At 44.3% G+C, this 21,680-nt stretch overlaps 1 protein-coding gene across 1 annotated transcript in view; it reads left to right on the top strand.

Moving 5' to 3' along the window:
• Window positions 1–21,680, top strand: part of CNPY1 (canopy FGF signaling regulator 1) — a 102,241-nt gene that overhangs the window by 22,119 nt on the left and 58,442 nt on the right. Inside the window, 1 exon segment of the mRNA XM_075747201.1 lies at window positions 7,073–7,168. Within this exon segment, the coding sequence (XP_075603316.1) occupies window positions 7,073–7,168 (96 nt within the window).

A 21,680-nucleotide genomic window follows, 5' to 3' on the forward strand; every position in this document is an offset into this window, starting at 1 on the left:
AAGCTTTTCTAACTGATTTGAGAGCACAGCTGTGATAAAGGTGTGATAAAAGGACTGGCTCCAAAACCTATGAGATCATGGTGGTCCTAGTGTGAGTTACAGCAACATTTCAGATATCTGTTTATTTTAGTTAAAGAAGAAAAGTTTCCGTTACTGTAGACTTAACAGATTTTTATCTTGTATGAAACATGCTTAGCAGAGGACACACTTCAGTATGGTTTCATTGTTAGCAGACCTTCAGCAGTTCGTGTCAAATATCAGTATAATGGACTTACACACGCTATTGATTTAATGACAACTATCACTGCGAGGAATTGATCTAATGTTTTCATTAGACTTAAAAAATGTTTTAACAACAAGTTCATTCAGAACTGGATAATTGCAAAGCCCTACATGGCCAAAGATCACATTCCCTGTAGAAGTGTAGTTTAGATGATCTTTCTAGAAGATAAGTAGATTAATAATAAAAGAGGCACAGTTGAGGGAAATTAAAGCTAGTCTTCATGCCTTAAAAACATAAATAAATTGAATTATCACCCATTATATTACTGGAGGGAATGTTCTGAACTTTTGAACAAATCTTAATGAATATGCAATGGTATTTTACTTGCTCTGATAGGCGCAACATAGCTAGTTTTGTTAGCCTTCTGTCTTTTTGTCTGTCCTTTTTGCTCCTCTCCCAGTGGACATGAGCAGAGATGGGTCTCTCCTGCTTGGGTTGGTTATAAAATTTTGTTCGTTTTTAGCAGTGATAACGTCTTTTGCTCTTCTATGTGAACTGGCCAGGGAGGGGCATTTTGTGGGAGATTTCAGGAGATGCTTTCCTCATGGGTACATCAGTAATGTTGGCCCATCCTCCGAGGAGAGCTCCGCGTTGCTGGCCATGATTGTACCTATAGTGGACTGATTAGTGGCTCTCCATGAGGGCATTGCCTACATACAGATGGAGAAAGAGGTTTCCCGCTCTGACGTGGAAGCTGCAGACACGTTTCCCCTATGAGTCCAGGTAACAGTATTTTTCTTGCCAAACCATCTTCAGCTTCTGCTCTGCCTTTATACAAAGGTTCCTCCCTGCCAGGTACCACGCTCAATATTTCAGTTTTTCGCAGATACCAGACCCAAAAGCCACACCGCATGTGCTCACTGCGATGGGTCAAGGCTTGCGTGTCCCACTGGATCTTCCTTGGCGGTGCTTGCTGCACCTTGTAAGGGACTGCAGCTTTCACGATGCTTCTTGAGAGCCTGTCCTGAGCCCAGTCAGATGAGCATTTTTAGTGTCTCTGTGCCCCGTATGCTCTGATTACTTGCAGAGCCTGTGGTGCTCAGAACTTTAAACCAGATCTCAAACGTCTTATGGTGGATGTTTGCACATAAGAGTAGACAGTAATAGGGTCCCTTTGAACATGACAGTCTAAACTCCAACTGGAATAAAGCCTGGGTCTTCTGTCTTCCTTCCCATCTATGGAAAGACTTACTTGTCCCTAAATTACAGACATAATTTCCTACCAGCTTTACTTTAAACCACATTCTGGGGGATGTAATAATCCAGGAAAGTCTAGAATAAAGAGTATGCCGGGCTATCTTGATTGGCTTTCAAACAGAGCAACTCTGAACCAACATGCCTATATACCACTTCAGAAAAGTCTGAAGCTCATCATTCAAAGAAAATCCTGCGCTTTCATGTATGTCATGTAGCTTTACCAAACTCAGGGCTCTGGTTGCCTGAATACATTTCCAGTATAACCATTAATATCTGATTGGGGCAAACACTGGACCTACATGGAGTCCTACCACAGGACAAATCTGAGAAGTACCGTAGACCCAAAAAAAAAATCCCAATCCCACCCAAACTACCAAACTATGAGATACATTATTAGGCGTACTCTTGCAGGATTATGTTTTGTAAGAAATACAATAGTGGATCATTCTGATGGCCAGAAGATGCTCAATGTGAATAGAACAATGGAATGAATCTACCCAATCTCTTGCAGCAAAAGTACAACCTACAGCTGCCACTCTATTTCTGCCATGAAAAACCTGCTTGCAGGCAAACGAGCTCAGTGGTTAAACTGCTGAGGAGCTCAGGCATCCCAGCACGGCCACACGACTACAACTTTTTGGCTGCAGAGCTGCAGTCTGCGCCGCCATGGCAAGCGAAGTCCCTTCCCAAAAGCATGGCTAGTTGGGGTATCACAGACAAACCTCATGCTGTGTGGAGCAGGGAGACCAGAGACAGATTGTGGGTGTCCACAGGATCACCCTGGAACAAGGCTTAGGCTTGTGAACAATATGACATTTGCTTTAAATAACTTCCACAGAAATTCAGCCACTGTGGGAACTAAATGTCTCCACGTGTCCTTTGGGGCCGAGATTTTGTATGCTTCAAGGTATAATGAAGATTAAAGGCAATATTCTTAAATGAACAGGGAGATGCTTACGCCAAAATATACATGAGTAATCTAGAGCATGATACAAAAATGCAAATGTAAGAATAGAAGGAAATCAGGACACTGTAATGCATATTGCTTTAATTTGAGGAGCAAAGGGATTTGAGTGGATTTCTAGGGTATAATGCAATACAGAATAATACAGTGTTTATGTCAGATATAGCTGATGAAAGCTCCCAACAGATCAATGCAGGAAAAGGGTATAAATCAGTAGTATTGGAAGATGTCACTTGAGAGCAAATCTATTCTCAAGCTAAGGTAATATTTTCTGATACTCCCTGTAGCTGAACACAGTTAATGTGAAACAACGTGTGAGACAGAAAAAAGTAAATCCAAATGGCACTTGAAGGGAAAATGGAAGTTTAAAATATCATCTCCAGGATCTATCTTCTGCGCAGAGGGCTTTGGGTGAGAGAGAGCACCCATCCCAACAGCAATCACGAAGATAAGGCTGCAATGGTCAACTCTGCTGCTGGGACAGAGGAGAACTTCTGTTCTTCTCCCCTTCAGGGGAGCAGCACCCTTCGCTGAAGCACTGCCACTGAGTGTTGCCCAGCTCTTGGCTCTGCAGACAAACCTCTCCTCTAACAGAGAGGCAGACACAGCCCAGCTGAAACGGCGGGGCTCCCTGCAGGCGTGTAGGCAGGAGCTGCTCGTGGAAGGAGCAAAAGGTGTTGGCACACATGTACTTCACATTACATTATCTCATTCTTTTTGACTGTGTTAAATCATTTACAGTTAATGTGCTGTATACTAGTGTACGATGGTGTAAAACATCGTATCCGAAACTATCTGAAACAATCAGCTTTCTGTTGAGCACAGACTTTACTGGGCAAAAAGAAAATGAATAAACATAACTAAGAAAACTGCTATTCCTGTCTCCAGTAATTGCTTCTCCTTCATCATCTGTTGAGTTTTAATATATAAATGAATGGAGAGAGCTTTGCAATCTCTGTGAGTGAAGGTTCTTGATGACACATAAAGTTTTGGAGAAAAAGGGAATTCACTGTATGGTGAGCCCAAGCTAGGACTCATTTATAGTGGCTGTAAATCGCTGGACTTATTTCCGATCATCGCTGGTATGAAATCAGACCAAGGGACCACCAACAGCACCTGGTCTTCTGCTTGGGCTGGGTTCCTCCCGCCCATGCTGCATGCCGTCCTACCCTGCTTTTCCCTGGGTGGTTGTAATATTCTTCCTACAGTAAAAGAAAAGAGAAAGATGAGCAGGTCATCGTGGGTAGAAAAAGAGCTGGCTGCAGTGGAGACGTGTACCGTCCCAGTCCCTTGGGGCACGTCTGACTGTCTCAGCTGAGCAGACATCTCTCCTGAGGTCGTACATGTGAGGGCAGGAGACACAGGCTGGGTAATTGCCACTTTTCTCTCCAAAACTTGGTTTAGCAGTACTTGTAGGGACATCTTCTTCTTTTCTGCCTGCAGAAATCGTTTTACATGCGTCTGCCTGCTTTAGCTTCCACTTGATTTCTCTATCTACCTAGAGTTCGGAGCTGCATAGATAGGAAGATAGGTTTGAAGTTATCCTCTTGTGCATGAATGCCTGTTTTTTTTCAGATAAAATTCTTTGACATCTCAAACTTCTATCCTGAACATATATTAGTCAAGTGGCTTCGTACATATGTATATTTGCAGTACTCACAAAGTGATAGCTCCATTGAAGTTTCTGTTAGAAAATGCTTTTTTCCTGCACAGGCTGGAGGCGAGGGGAGGGGACAGGTTTGTAAACCAGCCTCACAAGCTCGCTCTGACCTGGAATTCAGTTCACTCCAGGGTGAATTCTCAAATGCAGAGAGATAGAGAAGATAGTCTTGTCCTTGGGCCACCAGCCCGGATTTGGGGTGTGTGATTTCCAGGTTTTCCCCCGGTTTTGCATTAGCCATTTTGCATGCTGGCTTTCTGCTGGTTCCAGTGCAGCCTGCATGGAAGTTCATCAGACGTTCCTCGTTTGCAGAGGAATTACTTTGTGTCTAACCACACCGACTGCCCACATACAGCTCACCGGGTGATGCAGATCATCCCACAGCTGTGATTTATCCTTTCACTATTAATCACACTTCCAATGTCTGTGCCTTCTGATGATGATCTTATTTTTTTCCTCAAATAGTGCCTAATAAGAAAGACCAAGGACTTAGAACAGAAATTCTTTTAGAATTGTATTAATCTAATGATAATTTTATTTTATGGTTACCTTTAAAGACCTGTTTAAACATTTTCCTTTCACCTATGATGTGCCAGGTTAATTCTCTTTTGAGTTCAGTACCTAAGCTGTCCCAGAGTACGGAGTAAATTATTCTATACAAGTCTGTTACATGTTGGAGTATGATATCAAGTTAGCAAACAGTTACCTTCATGAACTCACACTGCATTGCATTTAGTATATTATTCTTTATATCTATTATGAATTGAACTCTAAACCAGCATATCATCCTTCCCAGGGACTGGATCCAGCCTAGGGTTTGGCCAAGTCATTTTACTTTTGAAAATCAGTATAATGTTGACAGTCCTCCAGCCCCCTGCAACTTCCAAGACTTATTGAAAATTCATATTAAAGTTCCACTGTTAAGGCTTCTAGATAGGTTTGCTTATATTTACGTGAATAAAAGTTTAATGTAGCTGAAACTGAGGGTAGCTCTGAGGTGGGAAGGAAGCAAAGCATGAGCAGGGTAGACGGGACTGCTCGGCGCTCGGTAGGAATCGCTAACCAAGCGCCTTGCGGTGGCTTTGGGAGGCATCAAACACTCAAGTTTGGAGTAAAAGAACTGCTAAAGCTAGAAGGAAGACTAACTTGGAACTTTCTTTGCTCCTCTCTCTTTTCCAGTGGTGCAAACTAGGAAGAGACATGCTGAAGGAAAACTCAGAGGAAACCCTGGGAAAGGAAATGGGGATTGGATGCAAAGCTGAGGACCGTGTTGCGGTCTGACTGGGGAGCTCAGAAAGCCACACACCAACTCCCCAGCCCTCAGACAGGAGCCACAACTCCATGTTCCTCTGTTGGGGGGGTTGGATCATAAGCGCACAAGCCCCCAGGGAATTTCAGGATTAAATGTCAATCTCAGGAATGCAGTAACTTCGCTTCTTTCAAATACATTTTCAGCCCTTTGCTGGGGATTAAAGTTCAAGGTCGAGATGCATCTTTCCTTGTGGACATTTACTTTGATTCCTGATGTGCTTTTCTCAAAAATCACAAACGTACAGAGAAGGAGGTGACAGCATGTCAGAGAACTACATATTTAGTTCTAACAGCGAGTCAATCAGACATCTAGGCAATTACCCTCTGCTCAGGATGACAACTGAGAGATGTGTTTATTCTGTCTCCAGGAATCTCTGTTATTTTAGGATCCTTTCCAGACTGCAACCAGTGCTAACTTGTCAGTATGTGGAGACTCTTGTTTATGCTTTGGTTTCCTATCTGGGTGGGATTATTCAGTTATTGACTTGCTGGCCCCCACTCAACCTTTTAAATTCATTTCTACCTTCCACACAGTTTCTTGGCAGGAGCTACAGGCTGTCTAAGCCCAAACCCTCGTATCTTCATCTGTGCTGATGAATCTTTTATCTGCTTTTCAAATGGTATTAGCTCTTCCATGAGCTGTTAGGTGGCACCTTGCTATCGCTGCAAAGACTCCTGCTTTTGGCTGTGGTTTGGTGTCTCCCACAGCCTGACATGGTGGTTTGCTGGTCCTTCCCAGAGCTTCTCGCCGTGATGGTCCTTGCAGAGACAGGGCTCGCTCTGCTTGTGCGGTGGGATCCCCATGCAAAACCCTGCTGTCCTTTACATCCCTATAAAATCATTGACCTCAGAGGCATGGCTGCAGGTCAGTAGCAGGACACCTGAAAGCCAGCTATCACCGGCTATCACCCATGTACCATAGGCACACTGCAGACAGCAGCGGTGACAACTTCTGTTTGAATCTGATTAGCAAGCTAAGTATTTTCTGCTCCATGGGAGCACCCAGTGCCATATAAGCTGGAGGCTTCCCTCAGGCAACGAACAGATGAGTTTAGTTGGAACAGACTTTGTTATCTTTTGACGCTGTATTGGGGGAATCAGTTACTTCTGTGAGAGAAAAGGTGTTTCTGATGGCGTTCACCTTTCTGAGCGATGCAAAGCCTCTGACAAGCTGTGAAGTGAGCCCCGCTGCTCAGCTCAAGGGCAGGTTAGCCCCAAAACATCCCCAGCTGGGGCAGGAGTTATAAGCAGCCTACATACAGCCAACTCAAGCTCTCACTTTTCATTTGAAGAGGATTCAATATACTAACCTGTACTGCCCCAACCCAGCTCTTGTCAAGACCCCCCAGCGTGACCCGGAGCCAGGTGCTGCAGCACCACGGGGCAGGATGGCACCTGAACCACGCACAGACAACCCTCTCCTACCCCGCTGCAAACAAACAGCCCCCTGCTAAAACTCTCCCCCCCACACACCCGCTTCTCCCCCTGCGTGGCTGGAGGACAAAGAGGGTTTTTGCAGGTTCAGGAGGCCTTTCTTTATTTCTCTTCCTGGAAGCCTGGTTATTATAGCAGTAGCCTCTAGCTACTTTTGTGAAGAGGAGCACCTCCACCAGGCATCTCCTGTAATAATGACTTCTTTTTTCTTTGAACTTGCGAGGCACTGTTGTATGACATTAAGAAGGTGAATCCAAAGAGGACCATAGATGTAGGGTCATTCCAAGTAAACCCTGACGGGACACAAGAGAGGAGTAAGGTAACAGAAAAATGATATGACAGCACATAATTGCTGATATGTGCAATTACCAACCACTTATCCAAACAGCAGTTGGTCTTAATCTTACAACCTTTTTTCTTGCTAAGGGTATCAGCCACTAAATTGCTTCTGCTTCCTCTGGGACCCAAAGTAATCTTTAGGCTTGAAATTGAGGTATTTTCCTTTCTTTTCAGTACCTACATTTCTTTGCCTTTTTAATATTTGAAGCAGTATTGTTCCATTGTTAATCTTGATAAAAAATAAATCAGACCTACATGCATTATTAAGACAGAGAAAGAAAAAGGGAGAATGAGAGGGAGAGAATATACATTCTACCGAGGGACAGACCGTTATCTAATCAGGCATTGCCCTGGAGGTCCAAACAGTGTCCATTTCCATCCATGGGCTTCTTGTGGGTGCTGGATGCCTTCAACTTCCATCGCCCATGGTGGAACCTGAGGGTGGTGGACCAAGCCCTCACATTGCCAACTTCCAGGAGCAGAGCTTGCCTTTCTCTGTGTGTTGTGCAGCATGGAAAATACAGATCATACTATATACATGTAAATAGAAAAGCCTCTGGAAACGTTTGGTGAGCTAGTGCATTCAAATATTTCAGAAGATTGTTGTTGACTCAGATGATGGACTTTTCCATCATTGCTGTCTGTAAATTAAGAGGCTTAAGAGACTATTTAAGGCATAATGAAGATTAAGGCTTCTTCTTCGTAAATGGCAGTGGCCTTCTCAAGATGATACTTCTCAGACCTGGTTTTACATGTCTGTTCCCATGGTATCACTGAGAAGGAGTGAAGACCAAGCTGTCCAAGGATACGTCTGCAAAGAGGCCACAGCTTTCCTAGGCAGCAGGAGGTGAGATGAATCAGAAGCGGTCCAAGACGTTTGAGTCTTCAGAAGTCCAGCTCCAAGAAGTTTATATTTGCTGTCAGTGGGAACTTCAGGCTCAGCGTACCGTCGTGGCCAATGGTGTGGTCAACAGCAATGGTCGAATAAGATTAACAACTAAGAAAAAGTGAGAGGAGGGCACAGTGGCTTGCCTGACATTTCACAGTTAGTCTATAGCAGAGCAAGTGATAGTTTTTGGGGTGCTCCTGGAGTGGTCCCAGGTCAGCACCCCAACCCCTGGGCCTTGCTGCCTCTGACAGTGTGGGTTGCCATCAGACTTCAGCAGTGTGCTGATACGTGTGCGTCTTCCCTGCTTTGAGCAAGAAAGTCATTTTGGCACACAAATGATGTCTCGATGTGGGCAAGGGTATGAACGGGTGTCCACACCTGCCTCTGGAGACGTGGACACGTGGGAGATGACCGCAGTAGGTCTTGGTGCAAGAAGTAAAGCAATACAGATAACTAAGCATCCGTTAATAAGGTCTGACTCTAGTGCCTACTGCCATTCTTATTTATTCATATGTTGACCCCAATATTAGCAGTACACATTTCATAAACAAAATCCATGTCCTGCACAGCTAATTGTTAACATAACAGAGGGTTCGTGAACCCATCTTTCATCACATCACTTAAACATTATTTGAACAGTATTTTATTACATTTATTTCTTCAGAGGTAAAAACATTTCCTTGCTATGCCTGTCAACTGATTTGAAAACTAAATATCTAAGTTGCTGTAGTTTATTTTTCACAATGATTTCTATGTTGTTTCAGTATTAGCCTTTGAGAATAAAAATAAAATGTAGCCCTCTGTTGTCTTAATTTTGTGATATCAGAAGAATGGTTTCCCAGGGAAGAAATATTGGCTGGCTTCTTAACAGAATGAGTTTCAGACACTGGTTTGGGTCTTCAAAAGTGAACAAGGGAGTTAGATGCCCAAACCCACTGACTTTCAATGAGAATTGGTTACTTAAAATTCAGAGGTCTCCTTCAAAAGCTCATCCCTAATCTCTTCAGTACAATTTCTACCTCATTGTAATTAACTGTGGATTTAGACTTCAGTATAAATTCACCTTGACTAAAATTTACAAAAGCATCCTGAAGTCCTATTTTCAGGATGGCTCAGGCCCCAAAGAGCCCAAGGTCTACTGAAAGTCCCCAAAGTTACCAATGCCATATCTGAAGTGTGGCACTGGGGACCTTGCCTGAGTCCAGATGTTTACATCTGCCACATCCAATATTCACAGTAAGGTCTGTGAACACATCACCTTCCTTCCCACCGAGAGCTGGGGGGGTGGTGTGGGCTAAGGAAGGGCTGCAGTTGCTCTGGATCGTTCTGGACCTGGTGAAGGTGACCAGGATGGTGAGATGTGCAGTGGAGCATACCTGCCCACACTCTGTACATAACCCATGTCTCCTATGGCTGTAAGGTTCAGGAAGCTCAAGCTACTTCAGTGTTTTGAGAACAAAAGTTCCTTTGTCTTTCTAGGCTTTTTGGCCATGATCTGTTTTGGTGTGATGGGTTGGACAACTAAAGGAATGCATTTTATTAGGATATTGCTCTTCAAGGAAAGGTTTGGCTGGTATGAGTGAGCAGGGGTTCATAATGTACCTTGAAGTGGATGTATAGAACAGATAGATGTGGACATAGCATTTCTATTCTCGGCTGAGCTGCTAACTGTGTAACATGTAGAATAAGTTTTAAAAGAGTGGCATAACTGTCTCCAGCCCATTGATTGCTCTTCCACTTTGGCAAAGAAGAGGGGTCAGTGAAACCCAATATTGAAAGCAATGCCAGAAGAGCAAAGAAAAACTTGTCTGGAAGCTTTAAGATTTCCACTTCTCTTGGTATGATTGCAGGAATTTTAATTCTAGTCTCTGTTTCTGCAGAGCTCTGCATATTTTTATGTACATGAGCTGTCCAGTAGACCTCTGTGTCATCATGATCCCAGCATGCTCCTATGTGCTCTCAAAATTAGAGCTGTGATCCAGGGGCTGGCTCTCACTGCTTGGCTGCAGATTGCTTCTGGGTGGCAAATGGTTTCCTGCCCCAGGAAAGAAAAAAAGGTCTTTCAAAGATTCCCCATCCTACACTAGAATGAAACAAACAAACAAAAACCAACCAACCAACCAAAAACAAAGCACACACACCCCCCCCCACCCCCCCAAAAAAAAAAAAAAGGAAGGTAAGAAAAGCCTGTACTTTGTGTTTTCCAGTAGGCCAGTACTGGTAGCTCATATTGTCGGTATTGTCTGGGAAGCCCCAGATTAAGATTTCCCATTCACTGATTCACACAAGATTCTTGAATTTTTTAAGTCGGGTTTTGTTAAGGTGTTTGTTTTTTTTAATTCAGAAAATGCTAATTTGCTATTGACAACAGTTTTTTTGGAAGAATCACATGAACCAGCTCTAATAACAATTTAATAAGGGCAAGCTTTTTATATCCAGGAGGACATTCATGTGCAAGGCTGGGTTGCCACCTAGACAGAGCAGTTATTTAGAAAGAGGAGGTTAGGTGGGCAGGTCTATGCTGGTAACCGGCAAGGCTAGGACCAGTTCCCTGCCCCATAGTCAAAAGGTATGACATGAGTTGTGTCTGGATCCATGCTAAATACTCTTCACCCTAAAATGCTCACTGCATCCTCCTCTGTCCCCCGACAATATCTTCATACTCTTAAATAGTGATAGCTGGGATGAGATCAATTCAATAATATGGATGATACGAGATCAGTGCCTGAGCCCATGTGTGACACTTGCAGCCTGAGCCCTGTCTGACTCCAGCTCTCCCTTCTGGGTACCATGGGCATCACCAGCATCAGTGCCTCCACCACTGGAGTTATTGGATATTTTTTTGGCACCCAAATCTCTGTTTTTTCCCTGGTAGAGTATTGATTGTTCTGGGATTCATCTTTTTTCTTGTTTTTTATTAGAAAATTCATCCTAAAGCTGAGGAACTTTTTTTGATTAAGCTTTTGTGAGGCTTGTTACATTCTGTAATCAGTTTTGGTTCCAGCAAATCAGGCTGGATGCAAGTGTGTGGACAGAATAAAATACACCTCAGAGCAACCTCCCTACAAACAGCCAGCCCTCCCAGTCAGAGTGTCGTCCTACATTTCTGCCTCTGATTTTGCATTGCTTGTCTAATTATGTTGGCTGCTGTGTAATTATTTTCATGGAACAATAATTTTAACAGCATGCAGTTTATCGGAGGTGCAAATTATACATAATAACATACAGCAAATTTCAGTTAAAACTTTCATAACGTTCAATAGTCCTTGCATTTTTCAATACATTGGAGAGGAAATAAGTATTCTCCATTTTGTAGCCTTCTTTTCCATTTTTCATAGAGAAAACAACCTACTGATTTTCTTGGAGTCAATTAAACCCATTTGAACTAAAGCACTTTTATTTTGGAACAAGACTGTCCACATGGGGAGTTAATCAAGAATAATTATTCCTCTCTAAATTCACATCCTCAAATAATTTGAATTAAATCCCCAGTATAGACAAGCCCTAAATGTCAGAGGAGGTTAAAAAAAAAAGCCAGCTAGAGGAGATCTATCATATCAGAAAGCAATGAGAATAAAAACCTTGTCTAGGCACCCAGGCCAGGCCAGCGAGGAAAGCCAGGTCAAGACTGATCCGGACTCATTCACCACACTTGATTACACCAGCACTTGCTCAGTGCTTTGAAGTCAATCACATATACATTTCAGTAGCATCACGCATACGTACACACTGTGGTGGTGATAGCAGCGTCGGGCAGGGAGATACTACGATCGTCAGAAGAGAGCAAGTTTAAGCGTATTTCAGGGAAAGAATTTTGCTCAGGGTTGCCTTTTCCTCTTGCTTTTCCAGCAGGCTGAAGACAACACGACTCACACACCTTTCAAAGACAGGGAGCTATGGGGAATCTTGGCAGAGCTGCGCTTCCATCTCAGATTTGCCAAACTCGGGTTTTATTAAAGCCCAAGCTTTGCTTTCAGATTGCAACTGAACAGCCACAGTAGTAACCATTATTTCTCTAAAACAATATTAACGCTGCAGTGCCTTTGATGTGCCAAGAGCCACCGGCTGCAGCAGCCTCCGGAGAGTCTCGAGGCAGGACCAAGTCCCCCGTCCTCTGCAGCCCCTCTGCTTTCACTGTATTTACCTGCATGACACTGCACCACTGGCTGCCAGCAGGCAAAGCCTGGAGGCGAATCCCATAGCCATCGTACAAACCCCCACGGTGGTGGGTGGCTTGGATTTCCACAGGCAAAACTTCAAGATGTCGTGAACATCTGAGCTCAAGCTCAGTGTCCTGGCAGAACAAGTTCAGTGTCTTGGAGATGAGGGATGCAAGTTGTCACTTGAACTATTTTTGGAAGATCTTCAGTGTCTCCCTCCTGAGATGGGCTAATGGGGACAAATCGCAGGGGTGACATTCATCCAGAAGGAAAAGCATCACTGTCCATGTGCAGGATGACAGCTCAGTGAAGAAGAGATGAGATTGCTGGCCACCACTGTTGCCCCTTACAGGGCAGTGGTGCTGGCATGCAGAGGGAATTCCTTCAGAGGCAGAAAGTCGTAGAACAAAAGCTCAAATTAATCAGATATCAGGGAAAAAAAAAAATCAAGTTACAGTACTTGGCAGGAATACTAACCGTATGGAAATGGCTAGAGTCCTTGAACGGTGAGAGGATGAACCATCACTTGGCAGTTGGTGACTAGGTCAAGCGCAGGGTGTAATGATGTAAGACACAGCGCTTGGTCACCAGCTCGGCTGTGCCCTGCATCAGACCCAAGGACTGGGGCAAGGGTTTTAATCTGGGTTTTGGGGAAATGGCTACTTATAATTTTATTCAGAAGAATGTCATTGGATGCTGTCCAGAAAGTTCACTCTCTGGAGTTATGCAACACCACTTTGTCATTCCTGCGCTCAAGCGACCCATGGAAATGCCAGGGTGTGAATGAAATCCTTTTTCAGCTGCTTCGGGTCGAGGCAGTACAATCCTTCTTCTGTCCGATTTCCAGCCGTGTCGATGAGGAACCAGCAGAGCAGGGCTCCACGTCTGACCCTGTTCCCAAAGGAGGCTGGTTTTCACATTCCCATTATGCCGCCCTGCAGACGGCTCTTCCACGCTGCATCTGGAGGGCGACTTTCCCTGTTCCTCCAACATCTGATTGATATTGTTTGATCTGACAAATGCTTCTCCATCTGGGTGATGGTAGTATTAACATCAGTTTTAAGAAAGAAGAAATCATTGGACAGTTATTGTGTTTTTTAATCAGTGTTTTTGACTCAAAGGGCTGCTGGGGCCAGGACCAAGACACTTGTTTCTGGAGGATCCTGAATTCACTGTAAATGCAGGCAGATGGAGCCAAGGAAGTGAATCTGGGCTGAAGATGAACAGGACTGGATGCAAAGTGTCACCTCAGAAGAAAGTTGACAGAAGATACATGAGAACAAGTGGCCACACTGAAACAGAAGTACAGTTTTCATGGAAACCTATGGTGGATGCTGATCTCCTGTTCACATGAGGTCTGTGCAGTAATTCCTGTCATCTCTTCTTCTTGCTCTCTGCCAGCAGATGTGATTGGGAGAGGTTTCCTTGTCTCTTCTCCCTACTGTGAAGTTCAAGTGGACTATCACACCTGTTGACAACACAGCCTGTGGTATTCATGCCAGCTGCAGTTATCCTTTCAAGTCCCAGTTCAAAATCTGGACTTTATCTCCAGAATAATGAGAAGGCTCCATGAATCCATGAATGATGACTCCAGCAGCTGGAGCAGTGATTCATGAAGATCCTGAGGCATGTCTGAGGGTGACAGGCTCTCCTGGGCTGTTAGTGTCAGCAGGCTGATGGGGACTGCATAAGCAAATTAAGAGAAAGAAGATCAGGTCAGCCCTGCTCAGATATATCAACTTCTTAGTTTTAGGTGGAGACCAGTTTCCTCTCTCAGGTGCTCCATGAGTGTGCACTGCTGCCAAGGGCAGATATCTCTGAGCCTTTCATTAAAGTAAATTAAATTAGGGAGATATCCCATCTCATATAAGTCACTTTGGTGAACTGGCGGCAGACTTCCTCTGCATCTTTCAAGACCTAAGATGAATGACAATAAATAGGCTCAGGCCATTTCTCACATTAATGCCTTGCCACTTTTCCACTGCTCTCCAGAACTGTACGGCAAATAGAAAGACCAAAAACCACTGACCATTGGTACTGTTCATCCCTTTCTGTCACATGGGTTTTCTGATGATTTCTCTCCAGCCAGTTGGTTTTCCCCTGGATGTTTGGCTTCTTTTCTTTTTCTTTTTTTTTTCTTTTTTTTTTTTTTTTTTTTCCTTTCCCCAACAGAAGTTTTCTGTTGCAAAAAACTCTTTGAGGGAAGTGTCAAACCAAAGTATAAAGGCAGATGGACTTCTTAATGCTGTCTTGGACACTCAGAGAAGTCAGTGAACAGGATCTATTCTAGAGCATGACATGAAAAGTTGTTCTTCAGCTAATACTCTGGGCAGGTTAAATGTAACCGTAGGGTCAGATTGTGCAGCAAGAGGGGAATACTTGAGCAGAAGGTCAGTTCTGCATGCCACGATGTTGCCAGCTTGTTTGGTGTGTGGGGGGAGAACCTCCAAGTATTAAAACTGTTGTTATGTACACAGTTCTTGTTCTTCCCCCACAAAATTGCAGAGCACAACTTTGCCACAGTGTTCTGCGTCTTACGTTATCCTGCCAGCTGACCTCTACTTTCTGTTCGTTGTGTGTAAATGGAGTCTCCAGTCACAGGAATTTCAAGTCAGGGACTTTCTCCAAATTGAATTATTTGACAAGTTCCATTATTGCATTTTTAAGCCAGATACAGAGTCTTCTTAACTCTCAAAATATAAAATTATAGAAATCCTTTAATCCTTTAAGATCAAGAAATTGTTTTAAATCCTCCAACTAGTTATCAAATTCCAACCTTCAGTAATAAGGCGGGAGAACTTCCTAGCTAAGGCAGATACTCAGATGAAGACTGGTATGGATCTGTAGGCTGCTTTACTCAAATAAAGTGTTTCGGGAAAGCACAAGTACATTTTCCTGACTGTCTAAAATGTCAGTCTGAAATCCCGTTTCTCCCTCAGGCGATGAGTGCATGAAGCACTTTGTGGGTAAAGGTGTCTGTGGATACCTTGAGTTTTTCGTGACCACTCTGGCTTCTGCTGTAGCCACAAGGTACGATATGTTGCACTCATCTCCTGATCTTTGCTACATGTGTTGGATAGACACCTGCAGAAAATCCACTCTCCAACTCAGTTAAGCAGATCTGAACATCTTTATTGGATACCTTTTCAGCCAGGGAATTTTCTACTGACTGGATTAAAATCACTCTATACACAACGATATTTCTCACTTTGAACACGAGCGGGGATTTACTTTTTTCCCAACAGCTCTTTTCCGTTCTCATTAAGAACAGCACATGAGAGACCGATGCTAGCAGCTTTCACGCAGAATCAAGCACCTATGATTGTATTTCCTAGCACCCATCCATACGGCCGTGCACCCTTCCTTGGGGGGAGCATCGTAAGGGGCGCAAAGGGAATAATATGTCTGTGACCTGTTTGTCTCCTTTGTGCTGAGATTACCCACTACGACACTGACTGCAGTCGCTTTTGTGATTTATGTCCTCGTTCCTTAATGGCACGAAGCAGTTTTTAAAACCGTGGGAGATGATAAGTATGCTCAGTGTGTATGGATACTGCTCAGTGAAGCAGCTACCAAATTGCATTTTGAATAATGTCCCTGAATTTACTAATCTCTGCTTATAAAGGCAAAATATTTACACTACTGAGTCAAAGGCTGGGGTCTTCAGTTTGCTCAGCGCTGTCTCAAGTCTGTTCCTCTTGGATACAATGGCAGATTTACCACCAGCTTCTCTGGGAGCCATAGTCAGGCCAAAAACAAGGGCTTATGGAAATACCATCCATAGTTCCTAATCCTCTGCTGGAAGACTTTCCAGAAAGGCTGTACTGTCAAGTCCCCCTTCCCCTTCCTCAAAAAGTTATATTTGCATTTTATGTAGTGCCCCCATTTACTAGATCCTTTAGTGAAAAATTTGAAGCCAGAACAGATACTGAACTTCCGTATAGCTAGCAGTGTATTCTCCAATTCAAGAATGGAATGATTTTGCTTTTAATCTAGATAAACGCATCTGTTCAGGGCAAGGATATATGCTTTATGAGATGATGAAACTGGATGTTACAAGTAAAGCTATATTTCCAGACTTCCAGGTTCCAGTATTTCCTTTGCATATGACAACTTTATTTGTTCCAAAGCCAAAGTAAACTGGACAGGTAGCATAAAATTAATTCCTTAATCCATAGGCACAGCACAAATCTTCCTTGTAATTCTCCATTTGTTGTTCCAGTCTGTAGCTTGTAATTCCTGTGCAATGCACAGCTCTCCATAAGGACTGCTGCCTATAGATCATCAACTCAATGGCATTACCCCACATCTCAGCAACTGCTTTATGGCCCCATTTCTGCCATGGACTGAATACTGTGGTACTGCAGGCAGGGTGAAAGAATATGGAGAGAAACATGCTGCCATAATAAAAAAAAAGTTTTCATCCAGAATAGTCCTGACTACTTTTCAGTGTGATGAGACCTGTAACATAATGTGTTTGGATCTCTTTATTAGTGCCTTTATATATATATAGCTTCTTTATTTCTAGCATTTGCTATCAAGATATCCAAGATTTATTGACAGACTTTAAAGAGAGCATGGACTGCCTGAATCTCAGTTGCTCACTGAAGGCATTTGCTGCTTCATGCAGCATTGCTGTAAGCTCTCTGCGCTGCCTTCTCTGTTTCTCCTGGCTACCTTTCAGTCCCTAGCTTTCCGTATTTCCTAGCCTGAGCTCCCCTGAAGGACTGAATCAAACTTTGGTGTTTAAGAAACTCGACAGATGTCACCTTCTGTGTCATCAGGTGTAGTGTTGTTTGCTCACTGGAGCTGTAAAATGCTTTTACAGCCTTGGCATGTGAAACCTGGCTCTGCAGCAGCGAAGCTCGTGCTTTCTGTCTTCCACAGCAGAAATCTGCAGGCTGACTTCTGAGCTGGGGGTTTTTTTCGGGGTTGGTTTTTGGGGGTTTTTTTTGTTTGATTATTTGGTTGGGTTTTTTTAACCCTACAGTGGGACTTAACAGTTTTGAGAGGTTTCAGTTTGCATTCATCAAATGAGCTGATTCTGCTTTCATCTGTCAGAAGTCCTAGGCACTTTAGAGCCTTTAAAGTGAAATGATCCGGGAGGCTTGGCAGGCATTAAAGACCTCTCATTTACTTGCTGATCAGTTATGTTGCTTACAGTCTTCCACAAACAGATCTTAACTGGGCTGTGGCAGCAAAAAGGGAAAAACTTTGCTCTTGACATTTCCCTGAACACCCTTCAGCAGTGCTATAACCAGCCAGTGAGCGCATCTCTCCTGTTTTTCTTTAATGAGGATCACTTTCAGTTATTTTCCTCCCAATGCTGCACTCTTACCTTTTCTCAGAGACAAATACTATTCGACTTCTTGCATAGGCACGTTTTCCCGGAATATTGGGATCTTTTATCACATAGTCCATATACTGATTGCTTTTCTTTGTTACCTGTCCCCGAAGTCCTCTGTCAGGGATGCTCAGGTTTTCTGCTTTGTGTTTCTTTGAGCCTTTTTGTCTAACCTCAGGGCATTGAAACTTAGACCCTTTGATATTCTGTGAGGGCTTCACAGTGAAATACTCATCAACTAACTGCTCTGACTTAAATGTTGAGCTAATCTGGAGTTTAGTCTGACAAACTTATCAGCTGACCCATCTCATGTCTTACTAGCCACAGGACTGACTCCTCTGTACTGGGATGATGGGTCTGTGTGACTCAGGATGGAAAAGACCATCACAGAGCACTGGGGAAGGCAGCTCAGGCTCAGGTGTCTCCCTCTATGTGTCTCTGCAATGTGCTTGGTTCAACTGACTCCAGCAACTTTCATAACAGCATCACGTAACCGGGGTTTTGGCAGCCCCCAATGCAAGCCAGGAACAGCCAAGCAGTGACAGTGCAGGACATGCTAACCTGTGTCAGAAAAGCTCTTGGCTTAAGTCAGCTCTGAAATCTGCAAAGCTGTAGCAAATACTAGCATTTGTTTGATCTTCTCTTAACACCACCTGATTCTGGCCAGGATGCCACATGCAGCCATATCTTCTCCCTCCCCACATCTTAGATGAGAAGAGACTGACCTGAACTTCAGTGCCCAAAATGACAAGCTCTGGTACAAGAAATTGCTAGAAGCAGTAACTCTGGCTAAGTTATGCTGATGTCTCGACAAGCTTTTGGAGTCATTTCAGGAAATATTAATGGCACGACTTTTGAAAGTAACCTCTGCTCCTGTGCAGAGCATCTCCTTCTCCCAGTGGTGTGGGGAGAGAAGGAGGGGTTCCTCCCTCTTCTCTGTCATCTCCTTGCCCCCAAAATTAGGCAGACATTGGTGTCACTTTGGGATGCTCAACTCCTATGCATAGAGGTCCCATCAACTGTGTTACACTAGCTCTAGCCTGCGACGCTCCCTAAATGCCTTTAATCAATACAGGAAAGACATGGACCTGTTGGAGCAGATCCAGAGGAGGGCTGCGAAGAGATGATCAGGGGGCTGGAGAACCCCTCCAACAGGCTGAGAGAGTTGGGGTTGTTTAGTCCGGAGAAGAGAAGGCTCTGGGGAGATCTTATTGTGGCCTTTCAATACTTAAAGGGGCTCATAGGAAAGATGGGGACAGACTTTTAAGCAGGGCCTGTAGCAATAGGACAAGAGATAATGGTTTGAAATTAAAAGAGGGTAGATTCAGACTAGATATAAGGAAGAAATTTTTTACAATGAGGATGATGGAACACTGGAACAGGTTCCCCAGAGAGGTGGTGGATGCCCATCCCTGGAAACATTCAACGTCAGGTTGGACAGGGCTCTGAGCAACCTGATCTAGTTGAAGATGTCTTTGCTCATTGCAGGGGAGTTGGACTAGATGACCTTCAAAGGTCCTTTCCAACCCAAACCATTCTATGATTCTATGATCCAGTTGACCCTGCATTGCTGAATGGCTGAGCTCTTCCTGGGCAAGATGACTTTAGCAGGACCAGTTACCTTTCAGAGGTGGATGATGCAAATTTCCTTGGTGCCCCTCCTCAACACAGCTGGCCAAGGCTCAGCTGACCTAAAGTCTGGAGCCACATCCTCCTCTGTGAGATGGGAAGGTGAGATCTGGGAAGGTAAGACTCCTCTGGTGCAGTTTTCAGGAGAAAAGTAATGGACTATTGAATTATTCCTGTCTGCTGCTCCTGTACTTCCGGTGCAGCCTCTTTCTTCCACTTTGCTTCTATGGTGATGTCTGTCCTCTTTTCTAAGAGAGCCCTCATCATTACATACATTGTATTAGAACTTTTTGTTATCTGTTCTTGGTGATATGAAGCTTACCCTGCTTACCACTCCCTACCGTTGCTTACAGCCTGATGGCCCTTCTCTTCCAATCCCTCTGCCCTGCGGGAAAGCGAGTCCCTACCCCACAGTGGAGCAGGAAGAAGGGCTACAAAGTCACCTTTCCCCAGGGTTGGTGCACCCCACGTCCCCCACCCGCTTGCAGGAGCAGCAGCGCCCAGATTCGCTGCACTGATTGATGTAGAGGCAACTGCAAGTCCACCAGGTCAGCTCATCTCCTCTGGTTCCTACTGGTCTTCCCCTCCCAGACTGGGCTCACTTCTTTCCCATTCCTACTTTAAATTCCTTGTGTGGCTCTTAAGGGCTATTTGGATATCCCCCTACCACCAAACTGGATTCTTTCTTCTGGCTCTGGTTACCAGCTGCAGTTGCTCTCCATTAGAAAGAGGTATGGAAAGCCACCCCAGCTGGGCTGCTTGGGCTGTTGGAAGAGAAACACCTTCTCTGCCAGGTTATGTACACAAAAATATAGCTGTTTCTCTCCTATCTCCATAGTGTCCATCAAAACTCATTAGTCATACATTCGTGGTTTCTTTGCACCCTCACATTCTTAGTGACGGCTGAGGCTAGAAGGGGATGGAGGAAAGCGTGACACCTTTTGGGTCAGAAGCATGGCCAATGGTGAGTTGGACAATTCAATAAATTGCTTCAGGCATTGCAGAGGGCACAGCACAGAGCAGCTTTGGTGTGACGTGTCCTATGGGTTTGACTCGTTACCTGCCTGCCCTCTGGCACTCACAGGGGTGTGTGCCACCGTACACCACCCATCTCACAGGTAAATAAACCATCCGTTCTCCTCCCTGTTGCTGCCAGGATTTGGATCCTGGGAATCCTCATCTCTCCTTGTGGCTCTGCTAAGCCTCCTAAATTGATGAAAACTGGTATTGGCTATTACCTGGAGATTTTGATACAGAAATATCAGAACATTAAATGACTTTCCATTTCTTCGCAAGCTCTTTGGGATTTTCATTTCCTGTGTCTAAAATGGCATGTGATTTGAAGTGTCATCTCTCTGGCATGAAGTCCTTATTTCCTATATGCTGCATCTGCCTGATTTGATTGCGTTGGTCTTTCAGCTGCAAAAATATCCGGCAGGGCAGATCTCGCTCTTGCAATCAAATAAAGGCATTACTGTGTTATAAAAGATTGGAAAAATGACTTGTGCGGCCCTCGAAGCGTCTCATAACAGCAGCAGAAAATGCCTAGACAGCACGTTGCGAGCACAAGAGACAATAAGGGGTGAAACAGCAGCACGTTGTGCTGGGATCGGTGAAAGCTTTTCACAGTCCCCGCTGCAGAGCATCAGCCCTGGGATTTGCCCGTGCTGCGGGCTCCCAGACCTGCTGAGGAGCTCGTTGGGTTTCCAGTCCTGGATGGTGAAACAAGTGGGGATGTGATTTGGAGATGCTGTAGCAGAGCATCTCAGGGGTTCGTTCAGCACGCCTGCGATAAGTGGGCTCTAAAAATTTAAAAGGAAAGGAGTTTTGCCTCCAGTTGCAGCACGGAGCTGTAAAATGAACAGCAAGTGTCCTTGTAAAAATAATTAAAAAAAGAGTATTTAAACATTTCACACATTTAAGTCTTAAGTGCACATTCCCATTCTCTTGCAGTTTATAAAAAGATAACTGAAAGGAGCTACCGGACTCCTCCTAGGAGCCTGCTCCGGATAGCAAAACCAGCTCTATTTTCATGCTGGTGATGTGTCTTCATACAGAGAAATGTGAAGGAGCAGCCAAAACCTAAAAAGACTCATTAAGGCACCCCGAGGTCTGCCCGCATCCCCGCAGAGCCGGGCTGTGCCGGGGCTGGACTGCACTACTGCCGTTACACCTCTGGGCTGCAGGGCAGGCACTCTTTCAGGGCAATGCTTTCCCAAAAGGATGCTCCCAAAGATGGCCTGACCTGCACTAAGAGACGAGGGGAAAGCAGGGATATTTTGGGTTTTAGCCTGGCAGTATCCTTTTCCTAAACACGTATCTTTTTGCTCAATTTTTTTTTCCACAAAAAATAACCAAGGAAAAATTTGCGCATGGGTTAGGTGAATTGTGGGAAGAGTTGTGGAGTTGAGGCATTAAAAAATTTAGCTTCTGGTTAAAGAGGAGGTGTTCTGCCATGTGTTTTGTTAAC

Source organism: Balearica regulorum, chromosome 2 (genome assembly GCF_011004875.1).
Source record: "Balearica regulorum gibbericeps isolate bBalReg1 chromosome 2, bBalReg1.pri, whole genome shotgun sequence".
NCBI classification, from domain to species: domain Eukaryota; kingdom Metazoa; phylum Chordata; class Aves; order Gruiformes; family Gruidae; genus Balearica; species Balearica regulorum.